Source organism: Hydra vulgaris, chromosome 07, assembly GCF_038396675.1.
Source record: "Hydra vulgaris chromosome 07, alternate assembly HydraT2T_AEP".
In the NCBI taxonomy this organism is placed as follows: domain Eukaryota; kingdom Metazoa; phylum Cnidaria; class Hydrozoa; order Anthoathecata; family Hydridae; genus Hydra; species Hydra vulgaris.
This window is the reverse complement of record NC_088926.1, coordinates 1286382-1302667: the sequence shown is the minus strand read 5'-3', so window position 1 is coordinate 1302667 and position 16286 is coordinate 1286382. Positions and strand designations below refer to the sequence as shown.

Here is a 16286-nt window from a genome sequence, read left to right as displayed (position 1 = left end):
TTTGTTGATGAAACACAGTGTTAAATGGAAAAAAATTTTGTTAAGTGATTTTCTACTAATATATATATATATATATATATATATATATATATATATATATATATATATATATATATATATATATATATAATATATATATATATATATATATATATATATATATATATATATATATATATATATATATATATATATATATATATATATATATATATATATATATATATATATATATATATATTCTTTATTACATTTTATTACATATATATATATTCTTTATTACATTCTTAGTGTTTTTCAAATGTTCTATAATACAATACCATACTAAACAATGCACTAACACAAACATTTGTGTTTTTGAAGTGTAAGATTTTAATTAGATCAGTGGATGCTTTAATATTTTAACATAACCCTTGTTTTATGTATTGCTACTAATAGAAACTTAAAATTTATCCATTACTATTTACCGGTATAATTGGGTTTTTTTAAGTTTAAAGTTTGGTTAGTTTTTTTACCTTTTTTTTTTTAAGCTGCTTCTATTTACAGCTTTAATAGCTTTATATAACTTTTGTTTGATCAACTCTCTAGAATGATTATAAGATTAGATTATATAAAAAATATAAATATTTTTACTATTAGAAACCTAAACTTGATGAAATTTAAATGTAAATCAATGCTCTATTTAAACAAAAAAAAAATATAATCTCTAGTTATTTCCTGAGATAATTCAAAGCTACCCCAGGTGAGTTCAAAGCTACCTCAGGTTGGGGCAGTTTTGAACATTTTCACGCGTGTTAAAGAAATAGAAATTCTGGCTAAATTTTTGCTCAGAATTTATTAAAACACTGCAGTTTTGTTCCTTAATCATTGTTTTGACTATTCAGAAGAAAAAAAGTGGTTAGAATAATTAAAAATATTGATTTATAAAAAAAGTTTAAAAAATGTTCAAAGCTGCCCCCTTCTCCCCTAAAAAATTTCATAATTACTAGCGAAAATTACGTTCCTGTCACATTCTATACTAGTATTGAATGCTAATGTCTACCAAGCATAAACAGTAATTAAATAACGCTTTTATTTTAGCAACCACATTTAAGCTGATACAATTATAAAATACAATTGAAGCTTTGCTCAGCTTTATTTTCTGTCTACCTAAAAAATGCTCATTACAATTTGATTACAAAACTCTTACAGATATAAGAAAAAATTACGCTGGAAAATTTTTTTTTTTTTCTGAAAAAGATTTTTGTCAATTTGATTTCGTGCCTAGTCACTAAAATGGCACAATTAACGCTCTGAAAATGATGGTTAGTTGGAAATTAAACAAACTCCTAATCTCAAATTTTATTTATGTATATTAAAAATTGTATTAAACAAAATTTAAATGTCTCCAGTTTTTATACCATATCACACAAAACAGCTGTTACATCACATATATTAATTATATACCTAAAGAAAGTTAAAAATGACAATAAAACTAGCCAATTAAGTAAGTCCTATATTTTGAGGTACTATTTTGTTACATAAGTAGGCGTCACGGTACACAATAAAAAATAGGGATGCCAAATATGGGTTTTCAGTATTTGTACAACTACTAAATACCCCAAATAGTAACCCCCCCCCCCCCCATATTTGTACAAATACCAAATAGTAAAATATATGAAAAAAAATCAATTGATTTCAGTTCAAATTTTAGCTTTTATTTAATAAGTGATATTTTAAAAATGCAATCTATATATCCGGTCAATTAGTAATACTTTTGGCGAAGTTTTTTCTAATAAAAAATTATTAAAATCTTTATATGGATAGGAGTCTGTCATTTATTTTTTTCTCTGTTATTTTTATTTTATACTTTTGTACAATAAAATATTATGAGAACAAACTATTTGTTTGATCGTTATATTCCGGCAGCAATGGAGTCTGTATATGTTTTGTAAGACAATCTATTGCTACACGATCAACTCGATAATCAAAAGAAAGTGCAAACAAACTATCTTGTTGAATTAGCCATCTTAAATCGGCTGATCCAAAAATACACATATCATCTCTATACACACCGTGACATTTTATACTGCGATCAGATTTCCACAGATTAATAACAAAATCGCTATCTGGCAAATCAATTACATTTTCGTACTCTACTGTCTGTAATGCTTCTTCTTGTTGAAGATCCTCTTCGTTATATGGTATTCCTCCAGGAGCACCTTTATACCGATTCATACTAGCATAAAAAAAGTCTTCTGGGCTTTTAGTGTCGTGTGCCCATTCTAAGAATGACTTAGCTATATTAGATTCAGTTAGAAATTCCCAAAATTCACGGGTTGATATAAAGTGCTCCCCTTTTCGAAATATTTTAATGTTTCCAGGAGGATTCTTTTTTTTAATATTTGTTTGTACAAGTAACGTTTCTCCTTCAATTTCTTTCAAAGCAAACGAGTACATAAAACGTTTTTGAAAACGTTCAGCCGGTGTATCCCACGGGACAACGTTTTCATACGGTTTTTGTTTCAAATATTGCACTAAATAAGTATTATTTCTTAATGGAAAAGCAGAACTGGGTAAATTAAATCCATATCTCCATAGAATAGTGGTGTTAAGAAGTTTTTTGAAACATGCTATTTGTGCTAATAGGCGATTGTATGTCTTTACTTTTATTCCATATATTCGATCAGGTAAAATAATATTAGGAACGCAATCGGAAATTTTTTTAAAAACATTTAAGTAAGTTGGACCGAATATTGAGTTAGGGTGAATACAATATATATTGTCCTGATGATAAATGCTTGACAAAAAACGCAACGATTGTTCAGCAGTTCGGTCGAGTGTTATTGTATATGCTATTGGATAAGAATCATAACTGTATTTTGGAGTTCTATAGGAAAATATTTTATGAACAGGTACACAGCTGCGCCGTATTGTGTCGTAAATTTCAGAGACGTTAATGTATTTATAAAACTTTTGGTTTATTTTACGAGCAAAAAGGTGACTTTGATTAAGTTTCTTTTCGTACATACTTATCAAGTTATCGCAGTTTAAAAGCTTAGCTTGATTGTATTGTTTATTTGGATCCCACATTTGAAACAAGAGTCGGTGTAGCTTATAATTACCGTCGTCAAATTCCTTGAATGTTTTTTTTCTTTTCGTAGATTTAGGAAATACCCGACCTTGACGTTGTCTTCCAGCTAGCGACTTTAGGTTGTTTTTTAAAGTTTTGTTGTGTCTTTTGTGGATAAACCGTTTTTCACTTTTGGCAAGTCTTTTTTTTTCAATATGTTTTGATTTTTCTTTTCTTTGAGTTTTGAATAAAACAAAAATAATGCCCAGTATTATCAAAATAATTAGTATTCTCCGATAAAAGCGCATAGTAAAAAATCTCAAGTGTCGCAGAAAGACCTATTTGCTTCAAAGGAAGAACAATTAATTGCATTAAAGTTCTAAAGATTAAAAAACATAAACATGAACTTTGTTCCCAGTATTTTTTAACTTAAAGCTGTTCAAGACTTACGAACGATATCGAGAATGATTAATCGTCTATTGTATGTTTTAAGACGCTTGGATGCGAATTGTAATTAAACGTATTCTAATAAGTATAATTACAATTCAAACGAATAAGAAAATGTATAATTACAATACAAACTACGTTTGTATTGTAATTATACGGAGTTTTAGTACGTATAATTGCAATACAAACGTCTAATACGTATAATTACAATACATACGTAGATAAAAATGTCGAAAGTCACGCATTATTCTATATTGAAATGTTTAACGATTGTTTAATGACGGTTGTAATAAAGACCTCAGAATGAAAACCTCAAAATGTCCACTTATATACAAATTGGATTTTTGTTATTTTTGGTTTCCTAAATGTAAGTCCATGTAATGGTAAATTCTCTTGGTAAATTTTTCTTTAAAAATTATGTCTTTCAAATTGACTGTCAAAAAAAAAGGTTTGAAAAACATTAATAGTTTAAATGCTCTTCTGAAAAAAAAAATCGTTTGTGACAATTAAGGTTTTCATTCCAAGGTCTTCATTTTAAAGCATTGCGATAGGACTTTTTAACTTTGTATATATAGAAAATATTTTATGTAAAAAGAGAGGATGAAGAAAGAACCTTTAAATAAGTTGTTTAGTTTTTTTAAGCATATGAATGCGATAATGCAACATGCTATTTCGGCCGTTATGCCCAGGCGCGGATCTAGGGTAAAGCCGTTTGACTGACAAAGTTTTTTTTTTTTTTATATATTTTTTTTAATTTAAAATTTGTATGCCGTCAACACTCGTAGCCCGTGGCTAGATTGCATTTTGCCTTGTGGCTGCACTTATTTCCCAGTCTTTTCATACCCAGCTATTTTCAAATAAGCTAAACGCCTTTATCATTATCTTAGTAAGTTGGTAATTATGCACACTTAACCAAAGATGGTCCCAACCTCAATTTTGAGGATTGAAAAAACGATCGATGGGGAATTAATCTGCAAGGTCTCAGGTATCACCAAATGTAAAAATTAAAATCTAATCTCTATATCCAAAGGAGAGAAACACATTTAAAGTTTTATAGCACTTTGCGCTACTGATCGCACTTGAAGCCCTGTTGTAAATCTATTTTATTTTATTTTTTCACTTTTGGGTTATGGAGTTTTTAAAAAATATCATAAACTCTTTACATATATGTGTTGGCTATAACCTGACAAAAAATCAGCTCTTTAACACTTGTGGTTGCGTAAAGAGACCTAAAGTATTGGGTATGACACTCTTTAAAAAGAGACAATGGATGCTTTACGTTTTTATTCTAACCTTATTATCAATGATGGAAGTTTCAAATTTTAATAGAATGAAGCCTTGGCATGTATCTTTCAGGCAAAAAAAATTGAAGCAAGATATCTTTTATTTGTGCAAAGATATAGCTCTTAAATTTGGAATCTCGCCCTTGAAAAAACGGCCAAAATATAGCAAATTTTTGTGGTTTTTTATGCTTTTTAAAGACTCAAAGTTACATCAAATAGCTAATCTAGTAACAACTGCATGTGACTAGTGGATATGGGATTCTATGGTTGTTAGACTTCACATTTGTGTGTACTTTGTCTGCAAAAAAAGTGCTTTTTTTGTCTAAGTTTGTATAAAATATGGGGCAGAAAACCCATTGTAAAAGGCATTTTTTGTAGTTGTTCTGAATTTAAAACACATTAAAACCTCTTTATATTTTAGTTGTTGAAGCTTTTGGTTTGCTTTATTGTTTTTGTTTAAAATGATTGACCAAATATTGGATATAATAAAAAACTTTTTTTATATTGTAAAAATTACTTTAGCATTGTAAATTTAAAATTAATTGGTAATTTATAAAATAACTTTAAAATTAATGTTAGAGTCAAGTTTTTTTATATAAATCAAATATGTATAACCTTCTTGAGCTTTTTTTCTTGTATTGAAGTATATCCTAAAATCTTTTCACATTTTTTTCACAAAATATGAAAACAAATGTTTCTTATTTTCCGGGAAAAGCCACAACATTAAAGTAATTACATTTAATCAGTCATCAGCCTAAACAACTTAAAAGATTTTACAACAATACAAGCTTGTATTGAAATTATTTTTCAAAGATCAGTTTTTTAACCACTGTAATGCCATATAAAAGAAAAACTCATTAAGATTGTCGGCAATCTGTATGTTTCTTTTGTTTTTCAAAATGTGACAGGCATATTTCTGAATTTTTTTTTTTTTTTTTTAGATTATTCACCTCCTCAAGGCCCGAGGGGGGCCACTACAGTCGAGGAGGCTACTCATTTTTTTGTGTTTTTTATTTTTTAGTTGATATTCCTGGTGCAACCCTCTTTCAACTCTTTAACTCCGAAACACGAACCTTGCCGAGCAAGGCCGCTGCGCGGAGAAATTAAGTTGAGCGCGGTACTTCCAGGGACGTGGTGGGAGTCGAACTCCCAATTCATCATTGATTTCATCAAGGAAAGAATACTAGGTAATTTTTCTGGAAATTCCATTGATTTTAAGGATGACAGAGGAATTGCATATGGGCATATGCAATTCCTGCAGAGCAATGGTACAAAAAGCACTGCAAAGGAGATTCTTGTAACTGTTTAATTTGCCAGGTTGATCAACTAAAAGGACATTCTGCAAAACTTGCATTTTTAACCGATTTGAAAGAACCATCAAGTAGGTTTAATAAACTATGCTCAAACTGTCTCAGTGTAGTCTAAAGAGGAATAACACATGATTTTTTACAAGCCACAAAATTTGAAAACTTAAAGAAAATGATAGCAACTGATTCCAGAACTGCTGAGAAAATTGCGTCCTCTGTATTAACTCAAAAGGTATCCTCTCTAAAGAGCACAATTAGGTTGAGCAGAGAAAGTGGAAAAACTTTAACTATTACTTCAGGTCCCTCCAGAGCTCAGTGCATATCAAGAACTTCTCTAACTAATTTAGACATAGTTCAAGTTTAAATCAATATAGTTCTTTCAAATAAAAAGATCAAATAAAAACTGCCTGTAACATTAAACAAGACTACAAATTCAAAAATTGTTGAAACAAAATTTAGCAAAAATTTTACAATGGCTGGTCGAAAAGTTGAAAGTTAATTCAAGTTTTCAAAATCTCACTTACAAGGCCATCAACAAAAACTGATTCTTTGGCGTTCACTGCAAGAGTTTAGAGGATTTTTATAACTTCATTCTCAGAGTTAGAGCAATCACTTCACCGCCTCTCATCAAACTAGGTATTGATGGTGGAGGATCTTTCCTCAAGTTCAGTTTGAGTGTTATCTCCGATTTTGGATGTCAAAATGTTAAAACAATTTCAGCCTTAAATGACAAAAGCCCTTTTCCCGTGTTTGTAGAACATGGGAAAGAAACAAGTGCCAACCTTCAGCTACTTTTTTTTGTTGCTTAAAGTGTTTCAGAAACTTATGAAAATGTCAAAAAAATTTTAAGTTTATTTGGGAAAATTGATGTGCCTTTCTTTATAGCACTTGACATGAAGTAGCCAATATCATCTGTGGTATTTAGTCTCACTCCAGCAAACCCCATTGCTGTTGGTGTGATGTTAAATCTAGTGACCTCAAATAACAGAGAACTCCAAGAAATTTTAGATTCATTAGGATGCAATACAAAGCATTCATTGAGAAAGAGAATGGAAAAATGTGCGCAAAGGATTTTCAAAATGTTGTTCAACACCCATTGTTTGACCAAGAAGATGTCAAACAAGTTATTGAGTTTATTCCCCTAATGGAACTTCATTTTCTGCTTGGAATTGTGAATCATCAGTACAAATCAATGCTAAAGATATGGTCTAAAGGCAAAGATTGGCCATTGCTTCTTAAATTGAAATTACAACCTTATCATGGTGGAGAGTTTGTTGGGAATGATTGTCATAAGCTTTTGAAGAATATGAATGTTTTACAAAGAATTGTTGAAAGAGAAAAGGCAGACCATATGCTTGGTTTTGTGAAAACATTCCAACATTTTAAGAGTGATGTTAGCTCCTATTTTGGAAGGACACTAAATACTGCATATTTTCAAAATATCAAAAACTTTAAGAACTCATATCTTCAACTGCCAGTTTCAGTCACCCAAAAACCCATGCAGTGTTCTACCATGTTCCTGATTTTTTTGCTCTAAAGGGTACAGCATTGGGCATTTTTAGTGAGCAATCAACAGAAGCCTTGCATTAAATCTTCAGTGCTCAATGCTCAAAAGAAACTCTGATCACCCTGGTTATGAAGGCCAGTTACTGAAATGTGTTATTGACTATAACAGTAAGCAACATTAAATTCAATTTTTTAAATAATTCATTTTTTTAAAAACAGTTAAACAGTTATTTCTAGAATTTCATTCTAGAAATACTTGATATAACATTTGTTGATAAGAAATATTCTTGTCTCAAATTTTTTTTATTATAAACTATATTAATTTATTTATAGTTTCATAAAATATCATAAGTTTACAAAAAATTAATCAGAAAAATATATCTTATTTTGCAAGTACTAAATAAAAAATCTCAACAGCAATTTGAAGAAAAAGTAATAAACATCATAACACCACCATAAAGAAATTTTTTTTTAAAGGAAATCATTTCATTTCTGTATGTATGTGTTTTTTCAATGTGAGATTAAGGTTAAATGGGATTTTCTTTTGTTTGATATCTACTTAAAACCCATTTCAGTAAAGATATATTTCAAATTTGAACTAATAAAAGTTGGAATTATTGTGTGTATTTCCAATATTTGGTCAATCATTTTATACAAAAACAACAAAGCAAACCTGTGGATTTAACAACTAAAATATAAAGAGGTTTTTATGTGTTTTAAATTCAGAACAACTAGAAAAAATTAGCGTGTGAACGCTAACCAACGGTTTTCAACCATTTTAAAAATGCGCAAGTTTTTTTGTTTTATAAAATCAAGTTGTGTTTACGTTGGAATGCTGCGTTGCTTTTATGTCAAAAGGGGTCGTCCATACGTCACGCAGTTTTTGACATTTTTTTAACCTCTCCATTCCCCCGCCCCTCCTACCCCCGTTAAGCATCCGTAACTTTTTATTGAACTTCTTTCCTCCCTCTCCACCTTTAAAATTATGCAACAATTTTGTACCCTCCCCCCTTTATAAAAAAAAAATTATAGGTTTTTTTTTGGAGGAGGTGAGGGTGGGAGTACAAAATTTTACAAAATGCAAAACCATTTTAAATACAATAATGTCTTTAACTTTCTGAGCTTTTTTGAGTTAATTAATTAGTACTTTTCAGTCTGTTTAATGTTGTTTTTTTCACCCCAAAAGTTCCGTGTAAAATTATACAGATTAACATCTCAATCCTAAACATGATACCAACTTTAAAAATCTTTACTTTCGATATATAATACATGCAAAATATTATATATATAATGTATAACATTTTATACATGCAAAAATATTTAATTATAAACATAATTTTCCTTCAACTTGCATCACTAGCGTGGACAGATGGATTCCGCATCAGGCTAGTAATCCGTTTGTTCTGGGTTCGCCTCTCGGTATCAATTTTTTTTTTAATTTTACTGCACAAAAGTTGTTTTTTTCTTGCTGCACAATTCAGTCACAAAATCGAGACCCCCTCCTCCTCGTAATATATCGTCACAAAATTGCCTCTCCCTCCCCCCTAAAGCGTGACGTAATTTTTGGACGACTCCAAAGTAAAAAGAAATTGTCCATAAATTACGTAACGCAAACTTTCACAATAAACAAAACAAAAAAGATCAAAAGTTTTCCCTCGCAGAGTCTATTTTAAATAAAAAAATCAAAATAGGTCATTAAGTTTAATAAAAATTGCCCCATAAAAGTGTTTTATATCTCTACTTCTGCTTTTAAATATATATTGCGTTGCATAATTTATGGACAATCCCAAACGTAAAAATAGCTTCTTTGTTCCAAAGTCGTTGTAACGTTAATCAGACGTTGGTTTTACGTTAAACAACCAACGTTGCTCCAACGTCGTTTTAATGTTAATATTTAAGACGTTAGATGATAATGTTTTTCCGGCGTTGTTCCAACGTTTGATAGAAAAACTTTAGAATAACACCGTTATTCGGCGGAACATTGTTGGAATTTAGTTAACTTGCGTCGCGACCAAATTACAACTGCGGCTCGACGTCTTTTTCTTACTGGGAAAATATATTTTAAAATTGTTTTAATAAAATAATTTTTATTTTAATAAAATAATTTTAAATAATAAATTACTTTAAATTATTTTTTCACGTTTTTACAGCTTTTAATTTTTCATGTTTGTAAAATAAAACAGATACCTAGTGTAATTACTAGGGTTCATTTTCGAAAATACAATTTTTGAAAATTTTCGATTAAAACATGAAACGTTTGACTGTTGGGGAGTACATTCAGGGAATTGTCTCAAACCCAACTAACTTTTAGGATTCTGTCTTTTTCTTTGCCTTTACCAAAAATTATTTTAATCCTAAAAATAGTTTTAAACTTACACCAGATAATACTTTAGGGTACTGTTGCGGTTCTGAAAATAGACTTGATAAACTTTTCGCAAAGCATTCTGGGATCGAAATGCGGACAAACGGTTAAGAATTTTTAATGCCGTTCAAAAGTAATGCAAGTATGCAACAAATTGTCTTTGAATGTTGATAAAACTAAATTTTCTCTTTTCCACAAACCAGGCAAAACAAAAGAAATATCACTTATTCTTTCCAATCTTTTGATGAATAAAACTTATATCAAAAGGCAAATATCTGTAATTTTTTTAGGTGTGAACTTTGATGAAAATCTATGTTGGAAAGTTCATATAAATTCTATGGAAAAAAAAACTCAAAAAACATTCGCATGATCTATAGAGTTAAGCCACTTTTAAATTTTAAGCCCTTAAAAAGATTATAGTTTTCCTTTATACATAGTTACTTAACTTACGGCAACATCATGTGGGTAAGTACTAATCACACTAAGCTAAAACTTTAAAGCAAGCAAAAACATGCTGTTCGAATCATATTTGGAGCTGGTTGAGCAGTTCCTTGTGAACCTCTTTTTCGTATAATTAGTGCCCAGAATATTTTTAAACTTAATATCCATCTTGTTCTACAGTTCATGTATAAAACAAAATATGGACTGTCCCCCAAAATATTTGAAACTTATTTTAAAGAAATAAACCATAAATATGCTACAAGATTTTCCGCAAACAACTTTGTTATACTAAAATCTTATTCTAAACAAAATTCTTATTCAGTTCAGAATCGCGGACCACTTATGTGGAAAAGATTCCCAAAATTATAAATTATAAATTGTAACACGTTGCTCGGCGATAAGGCAAATCAATGCCTTCTTCTTGTCCCGGCCATTAACTCAATTGTAAATTTATGGAAACTGTTATATTTATTAAACGGCAAAATATAATGTTAAAAAAAAAGTAGGTTGCCGACTTTCATAAAAATACATACCAAAAATTATTTGCGCATGCGTTTTATCGCCAACTTTTGGATGGTATTAAATATCGCTAAACATGTTGTTCATGAAATAAGGTTCAGGCATTTTAAATGGAATTTATTCTCCTTTAGGGTATGATCCCTTTCAGGCCTTTTTTAAATAATTTTTGTTCCTACGGCCCTGATTTTGTATGCCATTATATATTTAAATTTTAGATTGAGCTCAAGACTAAGCGAAAAGTTTAAAGTTTTTACCATGTGCATTGAAGCAAAAGATTTTAGATTGGTATTTGTTTAATTACGTTAAAAATGTTTAAATATAACACATAAGTTTATATGAATACTCGTCATGAATATTTTTTTTGCAAAACTTTTTATCACAAAGCTATCAATCACTGAACATTAAATACGATTTACATAAGATAAAAATTCTGATTTATGTTTTGTTGCTCTTTTACTAAGTTTATTATTTTAATTTAAAGTATTATTTGAACTTTTCTTCAAACTTTTGCAAATGTGAGTATTTTACTATACATGTTGTGTCTATGCAAATATACAATGGTATATATGTAGTATATATGTTTTTTTACAAGTAATTTAAGTTAAACAAAAAGATTTGGTTGTATATATGTGCAGTAGTCAGTCACAGCCACTCTTTTCAGGTCAAAAACATGTTTTAAAACTGGATGGCTAGAAATTTTTCAATATTTCACTATATGAACAATTTTTATAAAGTTAACAAATGATATTCCACATTCAAAGTCAAAGATGCAGTGTCGCATTTTAGTGTCATTAATCATCTCTCAAAACTTTATAGTGGAGCCCCCTCCACTATAGTCCTTAATTTTTATCTGTAGCATTTATCTGCCGTTTTATAAAGTCTTTTGTTTGTTGAATAACTTTAAAATGCTCATCAGACAACAGTCTGTGTGGCCGAGTGGTTAGCTTGCAGAGTTCAGAAGCAAATTGCAGTGGTTTGAGTCCCTACCACTGCAATCTTCTTTTTTTTATATTACTGCAATGATGCGTATATAGATATTATATACATAACATATGTAAAGATATCATATACTGTAACAAACAAAAGAGAGAGAAATTTAAAAACAGACTTTCTAAAACATCAAAACACCGGCAGACATTTTTTGCGCATATATCAAGATAATTATATTTTTAATGTGCTCAGGTAATTAGTCTTTATATGCTGTTGATTGTCTGAAAAAAATTACGATCCAAAACTTAATAGAGAAAAAAATTAATAAGACCATCCTGCTACTCCAGAAGGTGCTGCTGTGGAGGCAAAAAAAAACAACAAATAGCCCGTATTTAGCAAAAACTTTGAAACTTTATTTTAACAATTAAAAGTCTTTTTTGCTGTCCAAAATATCATTAATGTAGATAAGAAACAAAATAGGACCAAGGATAAAACCTTTAGGCATCCCAGAAATTACTGGAAAAAAAAGAAAAGTGTTGGCCTTTGAGGATGACTTTAATAAAACGGTTAGAAAGTAACAATTTGATAATCTCAAATACTTTTCCAGATACACCATATACATAAACAAGCTTATGGAAAAGACCAACATGCTAAACTTTGTTGAAAGCCTTAGATATATCTAGAGCAATAGCCCTAGCTTCTCCGTCTCCATCTATTGCACAATAAAATCTTTCAGTCACAGCATTTAGCGATTCAGCTATAGAGCGAGAGGATCAAAATCTGTATTGATTGTCTGACAGCAAGTTATTTGACTCAAGATGGGATGTGAGAAATTTGTTTATTAAAGACTTAAAGACCTTGCTTCTAACAGAAATAAGACTGATTAGACGATAAGATGTAATAAGATCAGACTCATGAATGACGGATGGAATGTAAGACCTTCCTTTATTAACAACACTGTTGAAGATTTTCCAAAAGTCTCTAGAGCCTAGCTTCTGAGATAAGATACGAGATTTAGTGAAATGAGAATAATGTAGCTTTGAATCTGTACAAGATGAAAGATTTAAAGAGATCAATGCATGGTTAGAACCACCTTAGGAAGAAAAAGGAGAAACTAAACACAAGCTAGGATCAGAGACCAAACTTAAATCAAGGAATAAAGGTAAATGATTAGGGTTATCAGGAAAACGACTCAGAAAGTTAACTATCTGAGTAAGAGATTGAGAAATGCAGAAGTTATAGGCTAGTGTAGTGGCATTAGAGCCGAGCCATTCAGTGTGACGAGCATTAAAGTCACCAATAATAACAACATTGGTTTAAGGGTAAAGAGAGAGAGCATGGTTAATTTGATCAGAAATTATATCTAAAAGAGTGCAGTTTTGGGAAGAAAGAGAACAATTAAGAAAAAAGACAAAGGGGAGTGAAGAAGTGCTAAGCAGAAGCACATAAAGAAATGATCAAAGGATTTGAACCTGATTTTACAACAAATAGGTGAATTGGTGGGTATGTATACCCCTAAGCTAAGCATATGACTATTGGAGTCTTTGCGAATCAAAGGATAGTACTCATCAACACTGAGATTAGAAGAAGGAATAGCAGAATTTAAATTAGTCTCACTAAGAGCAAGTAAGTCTGGTGAACTTTTGTGAGAGGTAAGATTCAACTGATAAAAGGTTGCTTCACAGGCCGCGAATATTATTAAAAGATATGTTAAAACAATAGGTGGTGGGGATGGTTTTTATGTTTAGTATTTTGATTTAATTTTGGCATAATTTAAGTTTAAAAAGAACTTCACTCATTAATAGATAGAGCACGGCCTTCCAAGCAATGAGCTATGCAATTTTTTCGACAAAGGGCACCAAGAGCATTATCAGGGACACCAACCATGCAACATGGCACTGTTATTACTCTGATATTATGCAGCTGTTGATGGAATCAGCCTCTATGAAAGCTACCGCAGAGTTCAGGAAACCTTTCTATTTAATTGCACAATTCACCTTCCATCTTGAGCATTTCAATCCCAAATCAGCGCCTATTTGTCTTGTGTAGATTGTACGGTTACTAAAGGCATACACAATTTTTCGCTCTTGGCGAGCTGTAAGTAAGGTTTTCTACCACTTTGATCTTTCGTACAATAATTTGTTGGATCATTTACGAAATTATTTATTAAACGTGTTGAGCGCCTCAGTTTGCAAGCAATTACAAACTGAGACGCTCAACACTGAAAAACTGAGACTTTAAACTATTTAGTGTAATAGGATTAAAGTCTTTTCTGCCAGAATGTAAAAATCTACATTTGGATTAAATTTAAGATAATTAGGATAGAATTTAACAAAGAAGTTCACGTCTCATTACCTACCAATTCATTGGTAAAGAATGAACTACCTAGGTTTGAACTACCTGGTTAAGCGTTGTTCCTCAGTGCTCTGTGATAAGACCGTTAGAGCGTCTGAAATAACTAATTTTTAAATATCCTAAATCAGATAAAATATCCTAGCATATTTGATGCTAAAGCTGCATCAAATATGCTAGGACATTCTATCCGATTCATGATATTTATTTCTGGACATAGAATATTCTGAGTAAAAATGAGAGATATTTAGTCAGCAAAAAAAAAAAAAAGCTACTCAAGACATAAGTATACAGCTTTGCTTTCAGACCTTCAATAGCCTGCTAATTAGACCCAGGATATTATTGTTTCACCCAACCCCTCAACTAATCAAAGATTTATAGGTAGATAAAAAAAATTTTCTTGTTATTTTATATAGTAAACCATACCGTAACTTTGAACTTATTATAAAGAAAACTCTAACTACTAACAAAGGAGCTACTACTAATTAGGAGCAACAGGATATAAAAAGATTCTATTCTTAAGTTTTTTTGAAGTTTCTTTTTTTAACCATGATGAATCTCTTATTAGCCATAAAAATGAAAAATTATATGTAAAAAGGTATTTACATACAAAAACTGAATACTATTGTTGAATTACAAGTTATTCCATAAACATATATTAAGCATGTTCATCCTGTACTGAATTTTTTGGGTGAAACAAAATATTTTAGGCAAATAGTTTTATACAGCTATATAGTATAACATTTTACTTGTGGTATAGTTCTAATGATAATGATAATAAACTACCATAAGAGCTATATCACAAGTAAAATTAATCATAAATACTAACAGTAAGCAACCCGTGATACGGGTTATTAGTAATTAAATCATTAATAACAATATAAATTGATATATTATCTAAAAAAATATAATTAAATATAAATATATCAATAAATAATATTTTAAGTTTGGCTCTCGATCAGCAATGTCATGGCTTATAGTTAACGACATAAAGACATTAACATCAGTTAAGTTCTTTTTAAAATCTGTTACAACACAGCAGGTACCAGAGGAGGAAAGTTAAGTAAAGCCTTCTAATACCTAAAAAAAGAAATAGAAAAAAAATTACAATTTTCAATTACGATAGCATCATTAAAATTTTATCATTATTATAATTAGAATAGTAAATTAATAATAGAAAATTTAATGAATAAAAAAATTAGCTATAATAGCCTAGCTCTATCAATACAAAACACAGTAACAATAGCGCATAGCATAAGATACTTGCAAGCACACATTACAAACATTACAATGTGTCTCCAAAAAAATTAAAAAAAGATATATAACACATTGTCAAATAACATCACAGCTTAATAAGATAAAAATAAACTAAAAGGATTTTATTTATTAGAATATTCGAACAATCGAGTTAGAATATTCGAACAATCGAGTTAGAATATTCGAACAATCGAGTTACAATTAAAGTTAAACAAATGTTTAACAATTATATCATAAAATATCAGAAAGGAACTATATATATATATTTTTATAAATGGTCATTATCAATTGCGGTATTAAGAAATACATTAGTACATAATAACTACATTAGTTTCATTTATTAATGGATTAATGATTGCTCCCTTTATTAATACTTATCCAACTCTCATTTAAAAAAGAGAGAGGGAGCAAAAGACTGTTTCCAAGGCAGCATGTTAAAAAAAGTAAAAAAGACACGCAATAAATATTTATGACCGTAAGAAAAGTTACTGTTAATGATTATGAAAAAAAAAACATCGTAGCACAAAATATAACACAAATAACCATAAAAACTGGTTTTATTATGCTATCAGTAAACACAATTATTTTTACTTTATTATGTAAAGTTCTAGCTTCTCCCAAACTGTTGACTAATGATTAATAGAGTAAACCTTACATCATATAAATTTACTGAATTAAAACAATATTTCAACAGCAAAATAATCAAGTGATGAAAAAAGCAACTAAAAAAAGAAGAAATTATGTTTGAATTTATATATATATAAAAAATTATATATAAAAAAGAATAATTCAAATTTAAGTATATTGCTAGACTGGCAAGGTTGACAAAT

The 16286-nt window shown here is 29.7% G+C and overlaps 1 protein-coding gene across 1 annotated transcript; it reads right to left on the bottom strand.

Moving 5' to 3' along the window:
- Positions 1 to 1859: 1859 nt before the first annotated feature.
- On the bottom strand, positions 1860 to 3333 carry LOC136082808 (beta-1,3-galactosyl-O-glycosyl-glycoprotein beta-1,6-N-acetylglucosaminyltransferase 4-like). The gene has a single exon (XM_065802226.1). The coding sequence runs from the start codon at positions 3070 to 3072 to the stop codon at positions 1867 to 1869; it is 1206 nt and encodes a 401-aa protein (XP_065658298.1). The 5' UTR covers positions 3073 to 3333; the 3' UTR covers positions 1860 to 1866.
- Positions 3334 to 16286: the final 12953 nt, after the last annotated feature.

Excerpts from the sequence above, each read along its gene's own strand:
- LOC136082808 (XM_065802226.1), bottom strand. The coding sequence starts at position 3,072 with ATGTGGGATCCAAATAAACAATACAATCAAGCTAAGCTTTTAAACTGC.